Raw genomic sequence first — 18,608 nt, 5'->3', positions numbered from 1 at the left:
TTGTCTGACTTTTTTTGACGCTCGAGCTTAGCATGATACGGTGCACTAAACAACTTTGTTTTCATGACTGAATGACCTGAATGAACAAACTGAGTGAAAAAAAGGGCAACGCAGTTCCATACTTTGTTCATATGTGGCGGACCCTGCCACCTTTTTAGCTTCTAACAGCATTTTTCTTCTGAGAACAGCTTGTTTATTCAGTCATGGAAACAATAAATAGTTCTCAGTTTGTATTTTTTAATTTTATTTATTTATTTATTTATTTATTTTTGTGGATTGCTTTTCTCCAAAACTACATATTGCTCCTTTAATAACTTCGAGGACAGTAAGCTGATAAATACTGACATTTGTGGCGTGGTGGCGGGATGTAACAGTACAGTTTGATCCTATTGTATAAGAAAAAGAGAGAGAGAGAGAGAGAGAGAGAGCTGTTGATCAGCTCGCAGCGTGGGGTCTGTAGTGATTCACGTGATTGGTGAGTAAAAAGCTCCACCTTTGGGATAAACCCGGAGGCGGCATCTGTGCGCTGCTGCCTGCTGCCGGGACACACAGGACGGGCTGCAGGAGTGAGCAGAGCCGCTGCTGCTGCTGCTGCTGCTGCTGCTGGTGCTGCTGCTGGTGGTGCCGCCGGCTTCTGTCTTCGTCTCTCCTTTTTTTTTTTTTGTTTGTTTTTGTCTTTTGGACTATGATTTTCATCCTCCAGCGCCCAGAGGTGAATGCGGGGCTTCTTCCGGACAGACACATCAACGAGCAGGCACTTTGCGCGGCGCGTTCGCCGTCGCTGTCCTCGGTGATGAGACTGGGCTGAGGTTGGAGAGGACAGGATGCCCGCCAGCGGCGTAGACTCCCTGAAGCCCAGCGCCTTCATCCCGGTGTGCACGGCCGCCTGCCTCCTGGTCGGCTCGACCTCCCTCTTCTTCGTCTTCACGTAAGTGCGACCCTGCAAATGAAAAACGAAAGAAAGTTGGTGACATGCACTGTTGCTCCACAGACTATTCATCCATCTATCCATCCATCCATCCATCCAAACATCCTACATCCACCAGGCATCAGGTATTATTTTCATCAGTGTGACGAGGAATTTAATTTTCAGACAGTAAAATGTGAAAGTCTTGGCTTTTATTTTCATCTGTTTGATGTCATTAAGATGAATATTCCCATTTTTAAAAACATTTTTTTTCATCTTGAATATCTAAAAAGTTGCTGAAATCTATTTACAACATGTCTTCTTCTTCTTCTTCTTCTTCTTCTTCTTCTTCTTCTTCTTCTTCTTCTTCTTCTTCACTTTTTCTGGCTAACATCTGACCTGGTTGGCTCACAGTGTGGGCTGGTCTGGGTGCCTGCCCAGTGCACCCTGAGGACTCAGAGTAAGCACACTTTGGGAGATAAGCCACCCACTGTCAGACGTGTATCAGCGAGTCATTATGACCCACATGTGTCATAAATTTAGCAGCAGGAAGTCAAACGCACGCCCCGCAGAAGCTCCCTTTTTTTTACCCCCCCCACCGAACCTCACGCTGTGGTTTGTGTCAAGATCAGACAACCTGATTGAAAGTTTTAAAGCAAAAAAATAAAAAAAATAAAAAAAAATTGATGAAAGTGTTAAAAAGATGGTTAATTTTAGCCTCGTGGTTTTGACCTACTTGTGAGGGAAGGCAGAAGTAGTGGGAGGTTGCGGAAAGACTCAACTCAAGCCAACGCTGGCATGCAGGAGAAGAAAATGAAACGCTATATCACATAATACCCTGGAATCCAACTTAAACGATGGCTATACGTTAAGCAGGTTTAGCTATACGTATCAGAGCCTTTTTTCTTTTTCTGCCATTAAGAACCAGAAAGGAAACAAAACAAGCAGACCAATGTCAGATGATACAGAAAGTGAAGGAGGCTCCCACCTCACCAGCTCTGTGCCAGTCGGCTGACCCTTGACCTCCGTAGCCATATCTGTCCTAGTTTCCCCCTGTGTTCCACCGTTTTCCACTGGAGTCTGACACCAGATTGGGAGTATGGGATTAGGATACTGTCATGTGATCCCCCCCATCTGGGAAAAATGTGGAGTGGGGGGATCTTTGAGATTTTCCGATCAAGAGATATTTCCTGCAAGCTCTTTGGATGGGGTGACTTTTACTAGAACACAGGTTTATTTGGTAGATTTACGATGTGGTAAATCTTTCTTTCGCACACCGCTCCATTATGTTTCCCTTACTTCCTTCACCTCTTATTATGGACTGATTGATCCCAAATGCTGAATGCAGTTAGCTATCCTTGTAGCTTATAGCTAACAGGAGAAATATGATTTTTTTTCTTGGAAATCAAGAGTTTTAAAGGAGACATATTATACTCATTTTCAGGTTCATCATTTTTTTTGGGTTACTACTAGAATAGGTTTACATGCTTGAGTATACTGTCCAGAGCTGCAGCACTGTGTTCCCCCTCTGCCTGAAACACTCTGTTTTGGCTCCCGTCTCTTTAAGGCCCTCCCCCTCACGAATACCTGACTGCTCTGATTGGTCAGCTCACACATGCCTGAGATGGAACGGCTGAAAACAACACAGCCGGTCTAGCTGCTGGGGAAAGTTTTGACTCCATGACATAGTTTGATGTCACAAAGTCACGGAATTAAAGGCGAGACTTCGGACGAGGCGTTTCAGGAGCAGTGTTTTCTGTGGGAGAGTGGAGTTTCTCTTAGTGTGGACTTTTTAATTTTCAACACCTTTTACATGAACAGGAAACGAAAAAAAAAAACCAACAAAAAAGCATAATATGTCTCCTCTAATTGCAATTGTTTTGTATTAATGATTATGCAATGACTTGCGTGAGGTAGTGCCAAAACTTTTAAAGAGTTCAGATCAGACTTTTTCCAGTGGCACTTCTGGTTGTGCTGAGTCAAACCGAGCTCTACCTAATGGTTTGTCGGCACAGATGTGGATGTATTGGACATTATATCATATTTCTTTATGCAAACTTCTTAAATGGGTTTGAAATTTGGCACCATTTCAAACTATTTGGACCACTCGCGAAGCTTTAATACAAAAATATGTCTCACTCAATCTCACACGTCGTCTCGATAGCTGTTTAATTGCTGAAGTCAAGAGACGTTTTGGACGCAAAGACAGACTCGAAAACCCTGATGAACTCCATGTACACTCTGTGAGAGGAAAAGAAAAAAAAATCAATGTCCTGCTGACGTGATAGATTGAAAAGAGACTGCTTAATTGGGACCGCATTGCTAAACCAGCAAAAACCAGGACACTGCGAATGACTGAATGAAGAAGTGATGAATCTGCTTCTTGTGGGACGAGGGTTGCGTTGGAGTTGAAGTGACCTTAAAACCTAAAAATGTTTTTTGATTAACAGAGCCAGGCGGAATAGAGCTTAAAAATGTTCCGACCTCGTGACTGCTGTGTGTCAGCCTTTAAAGACAGCACTCGCAAATACTCACTGCATGGCCAAAAAGCAGCTTTTTGTGTCTTGAATACACTCTTAAGCTTTTTTGTCTTGCCTTTATAATCCTGAAGACTGTCCTTTTTCCAGCATTCAGAAAGAAAATGGAAACAGTCTCTTTCGGTGGCTTGTCGATTGCCAATTTAAAAAGATCTCAGTTTTCCGATATGAGCAATAGCTTCCTGTGAATCTGCCGAGCCAGGCGCTGCAGCTGGAGAGACTCCCTTCCTCTGAAAGCAGAGACAGACAGGTGCTACGCTCTGTTCGGTCCTGCCTTGGTAACACTGAGTCAGAGGGACATCACTTGTCATCTGCCATAACATCACCCCGACCTTTACCCCGGCTGCTGTGAATCATGGGAATGAACATGGATGCCTTCTGTCACTATGTTGTACTGCCGAACGCTTTTAACCCCAATTTGAATTCTAAACCCTGCAGTCATGTTATATATAAAGTCTCAAACCCTTTCATGTGCTAATGCTCATGCAATTATCAGCGCGTGTGCATTAGCACTGTGAGCATGCTCCCATTTCTGTTTCCACTGCAGGTTTGGTGGAGCTAGAAAAAAAAAACAAAAAAAAAAACAGACCTTTAAGACTGTGGAGGCTCTTTTGTCTTCCTTCGCCAGAGAAAAATTAATCAGTTGCCGGTTTCCTGCTTTTGTTCGTCTGGCCGTGAACTTTTGTTTGGGTTAGCGCTTATGGTTTTGTGCATTGTTACAGTCGGCCAGGTCGCCTACGCCCAAACAAAGGCCACAGACATCAGAACGACCGAGAGGAATGTCCCCTGTTAATTGAGTTATGTTTCACTCAGACTGGACTCAGAATACCTTGTTTGTCTTCTGAGCATGTTTTGAATAATGAAAAGGTTCCAGTCCAGTATGTAGGATTCACCAGGGTGTATTGGCAGACTGGGATAAAGATGATAATAAATATAATTTTATAACTGTATAAACTAAGAAGAACTAAGAATTGTTGTGCTTTCATTATCTTCGAGAGAGCCTTTTATTTATAGAGGAAGCAGGTTGCATTCTTTTGGGGTTTTTTTATGCTGTGAAAAGGCCTATTTTAACACAAAACCTAATTTTTTCCTCAACCCAAACAGTCAGATTTGTTATCCATTTTGACTCTTAGGAATTCCCAGTTGAAGTCTTGCATTTAACCCATTCATCCAGCACAATCTCTTGTCTGAACCTGGCCTAATGCTAATGCTAGCTCTCAATTAGCATTGGTCAACAAGGACCTGCAAGTCATAACTAGGTGGAACTAGTCCACCATGTTGCACCACCATGTTTCTACTGTACCCCAGATTGGACTGACTCTAGAGAGGACTTTTGTATTTTTAGCTGCCACGTAGGCGATGATGAAGCGAGGGCTATTTAGTCAGCCGCAATTTTCAACAGCTAGATGCCACTATATCATTCTAGCTAGGCCTTTGAAGCAAGACTATGTAGGCTTTGCTGAAAGGCGGCCAATGACCGGTAATTACAATATGCTAACTTCTAATATGTACGCAGTGTAGACACAGGTTGGAGAGGAGTCATTAAGTCAGCAAACTGACTCAGTAATGCTAGTGACACTGTGTTATCTGTCCAAAGAAACATTAGCTTGCATTAACCTCCATTGGCCACTGGTCACACCAGGCTAAGTAAGGCTAGTTACACTGCATTACTGCAGCTGTCTAACACTGGCTAACATTAGCTCACATTGACCTCCATTTGCTACCGGTCATACCAGGCTAAGTAAGGCTACTTACCCTGCTGTATCTTCTAAATTTGGCTAGCATTAGCAAACATAAACCTCCATTAGCCAGACTATACTGGTCATATTAGGCTAAGTGAGGCTATTAACACTGCTTTACTGTATCGCCTAAGGTTAGCTAACATTAGCTAACATTAACCTCCATCAGTTACTGGTCATACCAGGCTAAGCGTGATTTGAGCAATGATGCATTTTAGTTTTTCGATTCAACTTTTCATTTGTAAACAAAAAAGGTGTGTCTTTATTTTTTAAAATATACACAGACTGTTGATTCCTGCTTACACACATGTACACAGCCACAACCCTCAATGGGTTTCACCTTTATTGGATGGTGCACTGGGAGAACCGGAACGATGAAATGTGGACGACACCGGACACAGATAACATGGAAGCCATGACAGTGTGAGCCCAGGCTGTATTGAGATTTATTGTCCGGTCTGCAGGAATCGCTCCCAGGTGTTTTTCTAATACTGACGCCGGTGTCCGGAGCAGTCTGACAGATGACATGACAGTGAAGCCATTCACGTAGCCTTGGCAGTACATCACAGAAGGAGCCCTGGCTGCCGGCACCAGTGAACTTGCCGCTTGACCAACTGTGCGTCGTCTGCTGTGCCACTGACCCACTGCGGGGATGAGGGCAGATTGGAGAGCAGCTTACTGTTTCTGTGTGATTTAATACAGCTCTGCCTGGGCTGTTTCATTAGGTGGGGCTTGTCTTTGCCACGCTGCGGTGTAATGAACTGTCTCTCCCTGCGGTCCAGATGGTCTCAGAGCGATGATGGGAGGCTTGGCCGTCCATGCAGAGGCGTCCCACGCTGTAATCTTGTCCGCGAGAAATCAGCCAGATGAACCCGTCTCACCTTCATCTGCAGCGGCGTAACTGATGTGGAACGGGCTGCAATGGTCATATTAAGCCAATTTGATGCCAGTCTATCTATCTATCTATCTATCTATCTATCTATCTATCTATCTATCTATCTATCTATCTATCTATCCATCTATCTGTCTGTCTGTCTGTCTGTCTGTCTGAAGAGGAAAAAGAGGCATGACATTCTTATTTCGTACACTTGGTAAATATCCTAGCCGTCACATTGTTGTAACTAACCAGCTCGAGTTACACAGCTTAATGTGACTGATCAGCGATGATGGTTTAAGCACATGTCAAACACGACTGTATTTACCGAGGAGAACTTGGACGCACATCCTGAACAGCAGCTCTTGGGGGGAGGTGGGGTGGGTGGGGGTCACATCATGCTCTTTAATCTTTTGGTCACATATTCACCGCCTCTTCTCATCATTTCATTCGGCGGAATGTTTTGAAATCCACAAAGAAAGTCTCGTCCCGCTTCCATTTTTCTTCTGTTGTAAGATTGAGTCTCCTGCAGGCATCGACTCCCCCCAGGTTTGGAGTTATTGCATGTATATGGTGAACTGCGTGATATATGGTGAGCTGTGACGGCATTTTTTTTTTTTTTCTTCTTTTTTTTAATCTTGTGTGATGAATACACAATGCACTGGACTGGCAGAAATGGTCTGTAATCCAGAGTTCATAATCCAGGGATTACTGTGTTTGCAGCTGGCATGGCATCAGCAGGCAGCTCCTCTCGGGGGTTGGGGAGACCCCTCCCCCACAGCCTAACACCAGCCGAGGGGATGGTTGTGGTGGTGGTGGTGGTGGTGGTGGTGGGGGGGGGGTTTGGAGATTGGAGATGCGCTGGGATGAAACGCATAATTGAGCCGGATGACTCTTGAATTTTTTTTGTCAGTGTTTTCACTTTCACCAGTGTTGTTTGTGCGAAACCACTCGCGCGTGTTCACAGTTTTCTTGTAAGCAGCTTGACACTTTTTTTTTTTTTCTGGTCTTGACACCGGTTACACTGGTGACACGCTTTCCAGCAGACTGTCCTACGTGGTATGGATTATTGTTTTTTTTCTCTACGTGTACCGATGCCGTGCAAAACTGTCCGCCGCTCGAATAGAAAAATTCCCGTGCGGCGTACTGTATATGTAGGTTAAACATGTGACGTTCAATCAAACACTGTTAATATAATCCAGTGAATCTTTTCCCTCTCTGTCTACCGCTGTAACCTGATTACACTGCCCCTCCCTCTAATCTCACGCAGTGGAGATATAATCATACTCCCATTCTGTATAACTCTGCACATACACACACACATATACGCACACACACACACACACTCAACGGTTCTCTAAGATTTAAGCACACTTACACACAGAAGGATGTCATACTGGTTCAAATGTATAGGACAGGACTTTGACATTGATACAACAGTGTAGATGCACTTGTAGTTTACAGATTTTCAATCAGTTGATATGATTCAAAACACAGTTTGATTGCCCATCATGGGTCAGTGCAATTACAGTAGTTGTTTTGTATAGTAATCGTCGTGCACCGTGAAGACGATCGGCTGCAGCTGAAAGTTACTTTCATTATCGATTCATCCACGGTGACATCTTACGATATAATTTGTCTGGCCAACAGCCGAAAACCCTAAAGGTTTTTTTTTTTTTTTTTTTTTTCAGAACACCACAGTAATGTGACCCCTAGATCTCTAAACCACCAGGTTTCAGCAGACTCTTTTTGCACTTTCGACAGAATTGAGGATATCTTCAAGGATCTTATTTGAACAGAATGTGAAGTTGAAAACCGGTCATCCATGTTTTCAGTCGCCGAATAATTGCTTCATTCATGCATCAAGTAAAAACTTGTGAAGGGTCGAGCTTCTGAACTGTAGGGATTTTCATGTTTCGCGCGTCTCATATTCAGCGCAGCTTTTTAAAAACGAGCAATTTGACATCCCGTCGGGATCAGTGCACTCGTGAAGAGCCCCTTCCGCTCTCTTTTAAAGACAGAGCGGTTAATTGAAAAGATATGAATCTGTGATGGAAACGATCGTTAGCCGTGGCCCCTCTCCTGCTTCAGCATGTAACACAGATGCAGTACGTGTCTTGCCTTAGCTGCAGGGTACCCCGTCATTTTAATCCCTTGTTGTGAGCACTGGTGAACGAACACTAATACATGCTTATCTTTCACTGTAAACAATTACTTTTTGGGATCCACTGCTCCCACCAGAATAAATGGGATGAAGATTATCTTTGTTGTAGCCCTGATTTGTGTTATCCTTAACCTATGAAGGATGGATACTTGCCGGGGCTCCGAAACATGGATTCAACTACAAGTACAGTAAGCAGTGTTTTTTTTTTTTTTTTTTCCCCTTCTCCTGTGTTTGTATATTCAGATGCCCGTGGCTGGCTGTGACCATCTGCCCTGCTGTGCCACCATGTTGCGCCGTCCTCTTCCTTTTTGTGCTGGCCAACTTCACCATGGCAACCTTCATGGATGCTGGAGTGCTGCCAATTGGTTGGTAATGAAAGTGATGTGTTGTAATGCTTACAGTAGGGAACACGAAAGTATGCATACATCTCAACAGCTTGCCGCATTGTTTTCCAGCAAACGAGGATGAGGACAAGGATGACGAGTTCCGCGCTCCGCTGTACAAGAACGTGGACGTGAAGGGCGTCCAGGTGCGGATGAAGTGGTGCGCGTCGTGTCACTTCTACAGACCTCCGCGCTGCTCGCACTGCAGCGTCTGCGACCACTGCGTAGAGGTTAGTGCGCGGGCAGATTTGAAGGCGGGACAAGGGATGGTGTCGGCATTGACGCTGTAGGGTAAACTAATGTGGTTTGAGCATTTTAAATCTGGAAACTAAGTGGTAAGGGTTAGAAGATTGAAAGCATGGATGGACAGATAAGGGGAAGAGAAGTGAGTAGCGCTTACGAGCGAGTGTGGCAGCGAGTGTTGGGGGGGAAAAGTCAATAAAGGGGGATTTCTGCAGAGGGAATGATGGACGGGGTGTGATGGAGGGAGAGATCTCATTAATCAGGTTAATCCTTTTCTCAGATCCCTTGTAGTCTCAGCAGAAATGCAATCTGAAAAAGGGTTCAGACCTCCTATATTAAACAAAGTGTATTCAGAAACCACAGTGGATGCTCCACAGGTTTTTCTGTGAATGCTCGGTTTCCACAGCTGCAGATTATTCAATATAAACTCTTTGATTTTCCTTCTTTTTTTCCTTTACATTTGATTCGCCCCCCCCCCACGCTCTCTTCTCAGGACTTTGACCACCACTGCCCCTGGGTGAACAACTGCATCGGGCGGCGGAACTACCGCTACTTCTTTCTGTTCCTGGTGTCACTGACGTTCCACATGATCGGCGTCTTCACCTTCGGCCTCATATACGTCCTGCACCACATGGACGAACTGTGGAAGCTGCACTGCACCGTCACGTATCTTTACGGAAACTCGATGTGTGTGGATGTCCTCTGTTTATTTACCCGTGTAGATGTACGACCCTGATTCCAGAACAGGTTGTGAAGTTGTTCAGCTGAATGTGGCAGTTCGCGTATTCTTTTGACGTACGCTCAACTGAAAACAGCACTAAAGGAACATATGTATCATTCTTTCATCAACTTCACCTATTCAGAATTTGAGGCCAGAGGTCCACAGGTAAACAGGTCCAATGGTAACAGGTGATGGTCATCAACAAGCAAAGATGGGGCGATGTTTGCCACTTTGTGAGACACAAGATTGAATAAAGGATAAGACTACAGGGGCATCCCATCTTTTTTAGAGTTGAGGTTGTGTTTAAAATGTGTAATTGAGACAAACATGAAACAGTATTCCTTAACAAATACGTGCAGTTTGGTAGTGATCAGTATATCAGGGCTGTTTCTCATCCCGGTCCTGGGCCTCACAGGATTCCACCTGTACCTGGTGTCCAGAGGACGCACCACCAATGAACAAGTCAGTTTATCTATCAGGAAAATGTCTCTATAACATGATTGATTTACAACTGAAATAAAAAACAATACGCATGTTCTCCTCTCTCTCTGTGATCCCACAGGTAACCGGGAAGTTTCAAGGAGGAGTAAATCCTTTCACACGTGGTTGTTGCAACAACCTGGAGTATCTGGTCTGCAGCCCCATCTCACCAGGGTAAGAGTCATTTTTCAACTCAGTCTTTAGTTTTTCACTGACAGTATGAATTGTGGACGGAGCTCCTGGGCCTGAAAATTGAACATAATGAGGAAATTCTTTAAACCTGCATTCTTTGTAATGGCCAGCAAGGGGGCTACTCCACTAAAGCCTGGTTGAATGTAAGCCTATGAGAAAATTAGCCTGCTTCTAACTTGATTTATTATCTCAGTAAACCTGCGTTCCTCATGAGTTTGTGGGCTAAATTTTCAAGTCTTCTTCAATGCAACATGATGTTGTTTAGTAAATTATGGTCCCATTTAGAGTTAGATAGACGATATAGCAGGGTACACTGTGGGGCATGGCTCCCTTGTGATGGACAAGTGGCTATGAAGACGATGGTTGACATCCTGGTGTCTCCGTTCGCTATTTATTTTCAGGACGCATGCTGATAATTCACTGTCTGTCACCTTGTTTGTCATGCGACACCAGGTACACAGCGAGGCCCTGCAAGAAATCAGTCATCCATATTCAGCCTCCGTTCCTGAGACCGGAGATTGACAGGCAGATGCCAGCGAAAGTCAGGGACAACGGGATACAGAGTCACGATCTCCAGAACAGAGTATGCGCGAGCACATCACACGCCAAAGTCAAACCACTCACGGTCAAATATTTTCCCGCATATCATCTAAGGATTGTTACCTCATTTGTCAAGGGATCAGATCTCTCATGTTTTACTGTTTTTTTTTCTTTTTTTTTCTCCTGCCAGCGAACCTCAGCCGGAGCTGTCGAGCTGTCAGACATCAAACAGGGGAAAACTCCTCCACCGCTGCCACCAAAACCAGACCACGGCCTGCTGAAAAGTCACGCCTCTGCCCTGGACGGTACCGTAGACATTTACACTTTCATTACCTGATACAGCAACAAACTCATAAAGTCATATAGTATTGAAAGGCAAATTAACTCAGTGTTGGTTTTTATACTGTTGTCAGCCTTATTTAAAGGGGCTCTGTGTGACAATTAGCAGTAATTAACACGTATAAATCAGTTTTTTATTTGCCATACGTGGCCGGATTGTAATGTGCCTTGAAAAATGAGGCCTTCCCCGCATCTCTCGGTTGTTTCTACAAGCCAGTGGATTGATTTGTTGAAGTTATTTAACGCTGCTGGACTGTGGATTGCTTTCGTGGAGGACTCTGGTTGGATTTTCAGAGACAGTCCAAATGATGTGACTTTGTGCAAGTTCTCCAATGTCTCGTCTCGGTGCCTCTCTGCTCTGCTAACAGAGAGCAACAGTGGCTAACGATGGTTTATAAACAGCCCAAAGTTCCACAGAGCCCCTTTAAGCAAGGGCCATTGCTGAGCCCTGTCTGTGGATTTTTCAGTGGGATTCCAGTACACTGCAATTAATCACAAAGCGTTTTATTATTCCAGAGATGGGACACCACACCAAATCCATCATCCCTGTATCCATCCCCACTGTGCCGCAGCTACGGCCCGTCCTGGAAGCCATATCCAGAGGATCGTCACCCATTCCTCCAGAGCAGGTGCTTCTCAGTCTGACGTTAATTTGCTGTATCGTAGGTATCCTCAACGTCCAGGTCCTCGTCTGACACGCCTTTTTGCTCTGTTGTTTAGTTGCTGAGGACGTCAGAGCAGCAAGGGAACAACAGAAGTCCCGACCGCCGCTCTGAGCCGAGAGGAAGCCCGGCGAGAGGCAGCCAGCAGGCCGGCCTGCCTGTCCAGACCAACAGCACGTCCAGCTCGCTGCATCTCAACTCCCTGACGCTCAACTCCCGCTCTCTCACTCTCAAACACGGCAGTCGCCACGGCAGCAAATCCCACCTGCCTGCCATGCATGGTGACACTTTGGGATCCAATCCTCCGCCGGGCATCATCAACTCTTCCAGCCTGCTGGCCAACCACGGCAGCAGCGGCAACCTCTCCTATGATAACGTCGTTAACCCTGCAGATCCTCAGTACCTGGCTCAGAGAGGGGCTCCTCCAGTCGGCTACCACCCTCACTACATGACTGTGGGTGCAGATGGGACTGTGCTGCAGCGGCCCCCTCCTCATGCCTACAGTCCCGTGTTCATGGGGGTTGCCAGACAGTCTCCTCAGCCTCGAGACTCCTCACCGTTGCAGGGTCTCACCTCAAGGGATCCCTCACCTTCCTTCCAAGGTTTCATCCAAAGAGACCCCTCTCCGTCTTTTCAAGGGCTGATGGCAAGAGACCTCGCATCCCAAAGCGTGACATCACGAGACCTCACCCCTCCGGGCCTGGTGATGCGAGACATGACGTCTCAGAGCCTCCGAGACAGTCTCCGTGATCTGGGCCCGCAGGGCTTGACACCTCCGAAGTCTGCTGCCGCGCGCTACGACAACTTCTCAAAAACCATCATGGCGTCTATCCACGAAAGACGGGAGATGGAGGAGAGGGAGAGGATGCTGCGCCTCCAGGCCAGATCCCAGGCACTCTACGGCCCGGATGTGGGGATCTATGACATCCCCTGCAGGAGGAGCCTACCGCCAGAAAACATCCGACCGCCGGGCTCCCGCGGACCGACTCCCCCGGCCTACGGCTCCAGGGAGTTCCTCATGAGCACAGGCATCCTCGGTTATGGCATGAGGACCTCGCCTCTCTCCAGCTCCTCCACGTCGTCGCTGACCCGAGGCCCGAAGACGTCCAGCTCCCCTCTGCAGAGCAGCAGCAGCAGCAGCCTCCAAAGCAAGGGCAGGTCTTCCTCTCCGGCTTACTGCAATACTGACAGACAGACTCAGCCCCTCCCTTCCTCTACATCCACCCTGCCCCGTTTAACATCCTCCTCCACCTCCTCTGCCCCTTCGTACGCCTCCTATGCCACCGCGAAACGATCCTCGCTCACATACTCCTCCGAGGGGAAGGACTCAGTCACCCTGGGAGCCCTGAAATGAAAAAAAAAAAGAAAAGAAGAAATAAAATTACTCCATGTTCCTGATGGTGTGAATGAATCATCTATGCAGTGTTAGTCTCAGTCTTCACAGCTCTGAAAATACTTTGTAAATAAGAGGCCATTTGGGACTCTCCTGTGTGGGAGGGCGTGTGAGTAACAAACACACACTGAGTGATAAACTTAGAAAATATTTTTACGAAGTCACGTTTAGTATTGACCAAAATGAAAAATAAAAAATAAAAAAAGGTGAATCTCAGGACAGCTGTGCCTCCTCTCACGAAACAGAGCGAGCTCTTTAAACTCAGTCAAAGAAGGGCTTTGTGAAGAACACAGATTAACTTACTATCTGTTTGTATGTGTTTTGATATTGCTTTTGTGAAACAATGTAACACCACCTCATCTAATTTGTCTCCCGCTGCAAAACACCCCATTTAATAGAATTTTGTAGTTGTTTATATGAATAAAGTTATTTTGTAATTTTCATTTTCTGCTTTACATTCTCTCGTGGGGAACGGCTTTCTGTAGACCACATTCCCACAGCGGCCATATTCCTCCTACGTCATACTTGGTGTGGGAAGCTCCGATTTTTAGATCCAGGTTTCAAGATATACAAACGAGGGAAGTCTGACAAACTGCTGTCATTTCACCACTTTCTGATCGATCGGCAACTGAAATAACAATGTGAAGCGAAAATCCAGAGAAGCACAGGGCCGTATTTCAAGATAAAACCACGTACTTGTTATCAAAAATGTGGTTCTACGTGGAATTACAGCCGAGTGTCCCTCCAGATTGTCACTACCCATCATCATTTTTACTTTCTGGCCAGTTGGCAAGTGTGAAATTGATAACAGTTTGTCCGAATTCCCTACCTGTACATGACACCTGGAGCACAGCTGCTTGACATAATCCCAGGACAAAGGCCGGCTGTGTGAATATGGTCTGGGGAAGCACATTCACAGGGCTGCACACAAATATAATGAAGTTGTGAATGAGCCTTCACATATTTGAATCACCTGTGGTATCTAAGCAACAAGAGAAAAATTGCATTTGACTGTTGAAAGCTATTATACTTGTGCTACATCCTTTTTTACCAAACCGCAAGATAATTCCAGCTCGTGTCTCAGAGCAGATAACATTTCATTGGATTAGATGCAGTTTTTCCCCATTAAAACCACTCAGTTCATAAAATGGTGTGGCAATCATGATAGGACTGCTGAAATGATGGCATGAATGATGAAATATAACACTGTGGTGGGAAGAGTTATTGCCAGTTTCTCCACTAAGTATGTGTACTGCACCCTCTAGTGAACATTTTCTGGAGGTGATGTCAGTAGTCAGTCAGCTCCAGCAGATGACGCTGCCGTGTGTAAAACAAATGGCAGAAAGCAGCACGCTTTTGATGTAGAGTGCTACAAATAATATGAACGACCCGAGAGGGCTCCGGAGTGTGCACTATATTCCAAAATGTTCGATTGTTCATCAAAATAATAAGAAAAATCAAGAATGACTGAAAAACCTTACAAGGCCAAAATCTTGTTTTGGCTTTTTTTTTTCTTTTTTAAATGTAATTTTCACAGATAAAGAGCGTCTGTGTGAGGTCGTTTTCGAACTTCAGAGGTCAGATGAGAAATTCACTGACGAGTGTTGCCTTTTCTGACAGCTTTAAAAGTCTTTAAGGACAGAAAAAAAGTTCTTCTTGACGTCTTTCAGTCTCAAGACAAGCTCGTAAATCTTTCGGAGTCTTTGTGACAAGAATATTCCTAATAACATGGACTTTTATCACCCTGAGCCGTGATCGACAATCTTTTATTTATTTATTTTTTGGTTTGTTTGGGCAATAAATGACGAGACTTGACACTTTGAGGTCGGTGCTATTCATGTGAGTTACTGTTGCGCTTGACCTCGCAGCGGGTGGAAGTGCAGATATGACAACACAGAGGCACGAAAGCCTCGACTGATTTAAAACTGCTGGCGTGGATTTACAACGCAGCTGAACAACTGACAGATCTCTCACGAAACAGCGGCAACAAAACACCTCGCTCTCACAGGCCGAGTTAAAGACCTGACTACAAAAAAAAAAAAAAAAAAAGATGTGGGGTATAAAACAAAGAAACCTCTCAGTAAGTAAGTGTGCCAGCAGTAAGTCAGGTGTAAACAACTTTGTTCGGCAGTCATATTTCTTGCCAAAAATTCCAAACAAGATGGCAAATTGGATTTCAGTCTTTTCGTGCATTGTGGAAACGACAGGAAAGGAGCTCAAAGTGGAAAGATGAGGACAATGTCGGGGCCTTGAAAGCTTCTCGAGAACCAGAGAGGGACGTGAACGAGCCGCGGTTCGGCTCAGTCAGTGCTATCCTCTCATCAAGAATCAGCAGCACTGAGCTAAACAAACCTTTTTAAATGTTGTTCTATTATTTCTACTTTTCCCTGTTTACCAAAAGCGTCTTCGTGGCTGATAAATCCTCAAACACCGTCTTGGTGTGCGAGGCTGTCTGCATGAAGTTACTCGAATTTAAGTTTGAATATTCGTCTGCTTCGGCCCTCCGTCCACACTGAAACAGTGCTTTTCTTGACCAAAAATTCAGCTTTTCCAAAATGGTTTCCAAAGTGGATATAACCTTAGTGTTTTAGCTGCAAAATGATGACCTCAGCCAGCCCACTGATGTGTGGCTGTAAAGCGGCTGTAAAGAGCTCTTCCGTCACCTCAGACCTTTTCTGTAATCGATCATTTTAAAAGTCGCTCTAGCCTCAGACTCGCTGCTGTTGTGTTTATGATAATTTGGGCTGCATCCGTCCCACTTCTTACCAGATGTTAGCTGTGATTGACAGTTTTGTTGTTCTCAGACTGAAAAGAAGATAAGGAAGAAGAGATTTAGCCGTTTATTTAGTGTGATCAGGACGTTTTTTTATGGGCAGAGAGCTTTACAAAGAGGGTCTGGATACACTCGTCTAAGCACTTTAAAAAGTAGATATCGGGGGCCTATACCATTTCAACCATAGGTGAAAAACATACAAATATAAGTAAGACAGACAATTTTGAATGTCTGTGTCTCTGAAATAGAAATGCACTTATTAGAGTGTATACCTCCGCCAAGGCCCAACAGCCTAATCCAATATCAAATAAAACATTTTAATTTATTTGATTTATTTCGATCGCCATCAAATTGTCCGAACTCGAAGATATGAGTTTTTCATCAGGATGCATGCATTATTCACGGAGAAGTCCCGGAGAAGGCGTGAAGTCTGCACCAAAAGTTAATGGGATCTATTCTGGGCCGAGACCCGTCGTCCACCCAAGTTTCATGGAAATCTGTTGTGCAGATTTTGCATAATCCTGCTCACAAACCAACCAAACAACCGGCGGGCAGAGGTGAAAACACAACCTCTGCGGCAGAGGTAACAAAAATCAATTACACTAAAAGGCATCACTGTGCTGCAACGTCGAAAAGAACGCGTCATGCTCCCCTTCGCATTTAAATGTTTCGTTACGTGTATTTTTCAGGCCCTAAAATCTTTATAATTCTCCTGCAATGGTAAAGTGGTTTCTTGTTTGTCTCAGGGAGGTAATGGTTCAGAAATGTTCACACGATTTGGTCTTCACTTTGAAATGACTCTCCTATTTGATGTAGAGCACAATCAAACCCGTTGCGATTCAGTGTTCACGTCCATATTTCTGTCTGCTGCTTGACAAATATTGTAGAAAAATGACTGTGTGTCAAGAAATACATCTGTTTGCTCTGCTCGCTCTCTCTCCCTCACTCTCTTCCTTGTTGTTTTCCTGCTGTTTTGCTTCCCCCCCCTCCTCCTCCTCCCCCCTCCCACCAATCCCACTTTCTGTAGCCAGGGGTTAAATGGTAATGACGGTAATGACAAGGCTGCTGTGCAAAAAAAGAGGGATTGCAAGTCATTGACTTAGCGGCGCAGATCACAAGCGTTCTGTGCAGACTGTGGTGTCTGAGAAGCCCTCCGTCTTACATCATGCTATTTTTCACAGTGTGTCCCCGTAACAAATATGTCTTAAAAGAAACACGTATTCTACTCCTGTCTCACATAAGTCTCAAGCTGGAGGTACGATACTGTAGCAGCCCAGTGAAATCGCATAACTCAAGCAAAGTTTATAATTTAACGTATGGTTTGAAAATTTCTTCGGGGGAAATAGTAGAAATGCTCCTTTATCGCTCCTTAACTGATGACTTGAGACTTGTTCAGGGAGGCTGATGCTGTTGTTCAGCGTTGACAGATCTTGTGGAGCAGGTGCCAGGTTATTGCCTTACTCAGGCCAAAATCTAATATCCACTTTGCGGGGGGGGGGGGGGGACAACTATATGAAATTTTCTCCGGGCAACTCCTACAGGAGACACCAAAAAGCAGCGCTTTATCTCCGCTCACGAACACTCTGTTACCCTGTCAGCTGAGGAGAAAACTACACTGCCGCTGGTTAATGTTACTGTGGCTCGCAGGCAGAGCTCAGCCAGCTGAGAGAGTGAGCTGTAATTCAGTGAAGAGGAAATGGAGATTATAAAACGTGTTTTTATTGTATTCAAAGTTACAAGGTAACAAAGTTACAAGGTCAATTATTTATCATTTAACAGCGCCGGGGTTGCAAAATGAAATTGAGTTTGAGTACTTTTTGGCTACCTCACAGTAAAAGAAACAAAATAACCCCAAAACAAACTATTTTATTTGATGGAGTGTTGGGGACGAGTTGAGAAGAATCTTTTGCCAGATGACAGGGTGAACAGACTGTGGCTGGGGTGGGTGTTGTCTTTACGTATCCTTAACTCTGTATGGGTGCTGATGGGAGTAGAGAAGTAAAGAGTGGCATGCTGAGGACACAAGTGGTTTTATTTATTTTTTTTACAAAACAAAACAAAACAAAACAAAACAAAACAAAAAATCCTTTCAGTTGGACTTTAAAAGTGTGAAATACAAAAAAAGTCATTCGGTGCAAAAAAGAATTATAGCCCAAGCTTATACAAGATTTTTATTATTCTGAGTTCAACAAAGTGCAAAATTTCTCACTTTGAATTTTGAGGAACATCGTTTCCTTGCTGTGATGGAGAGTTAAAGTAAGTTGAAGAAATGTGAACTGAGGACAGTCAGACAAAACACTGGCCAGTATCTCTATTAGCATGTTAAGATACTACTGTGGTAAATTAAGTTCAGCTTGGGTGAACTGACCCTTTAAATCCACCTTTGACATTACATAAAAATATCAAGTAAAATACTAAACCTTGGCCTTGATTGCCACCTAAAACTAATTTGTGTATATTCATTCACAAGTACTTAATGATTACACCATTCTGATCACATAAATCCTCGGTCAGGACCATTGAAAGGGTGGTGACCTCCAGAAAAAAACGAGTCAAACATCGATTATAGCAACAGTGTAGTAACCAGTGATTGCTGTTCAACAGTTTAATCACATTCAGTTTTTTTTCTGCCTCTGGATCACATACTGCTCTGCGTTGCCA

At 44.6% G+C, this 18,608-nt stretch overlaps 1 protein-coding gene across 1 annotated transcript; it reads left to right on the top strand.

Annotated features, from left to right (window-relative positions):
* The first annotated feature begins 252 nt into the window (after positions 1–252).
* On the top strand, positions 253–13,617 carry zdhhc8a (zinc finger DHHC-type palmitoyltransferase 8a). Its single transcript, XM_037116244.1, has 10 exons — positions 253–928; positions 8,465–8,586; positions 8,677–8,834; positions 9,341–9,513; positions 9,928–10,030; positions 10,131–10,222; positions 10,694–10,823; positions 10,971–11,085; positions 11,636–11,748; positions 11,840–13,617. The coding sequence occupies exons 1-10, from the start codon at positions 825–827 to the stop codon at positions 13,133–13,135; spliced, it is 2,406 nt and encodes an 801-aa protein (XP_036972139.1). The 5' UTR covers positions 253–824; the 3' UTR covers positions 13,136–13,617.
* The last annotated feature ends 4,991 nt before the right edge of the window (positions 13,618–18,608 follow it).

This window comes from Acanthopagrus latus, chromosome 12 (genome assembly GCF_904848185.1).
Source record: "Acanthopagrus latus isolate v.2019 chromosome 12, fAcaLat1.1, whole genome shotgun sequence".
Taxonomy (NCBI): domain Eukaryota; kingdom Metazoa; phylum Chordata; class Actinopteri; order Spariformes; family Sparidae; genus Acanthopagrus; species Acanthopagrus latus.
This window is presented reverse-complemented; position numbering and strand designations above follow the sequence as displayed.

Coding starts and splice junctions, on each gene's coding strand:
- zdhhc8a (XM_037116244.1), top strand. CDS start 825: ATGCCCGCCAGCGGCGTAGACTCCCTGAAGCCCAGCGCCTTCATCCCG. Junction 8,835..9,340: donor TCTGCGACCACTGCGTAGAG/GTTAGTGCGCGG, acceptor CTCTCTTCTCAG/GACTTTGACCACCACTGCCC. Junction 10,031..10,130: donor GACGCACCACCAATGAACAA/GTCAGTTTATCT, acceptor GTGATCCCACAG/GTAACCGGGAAGTTTCAAGG.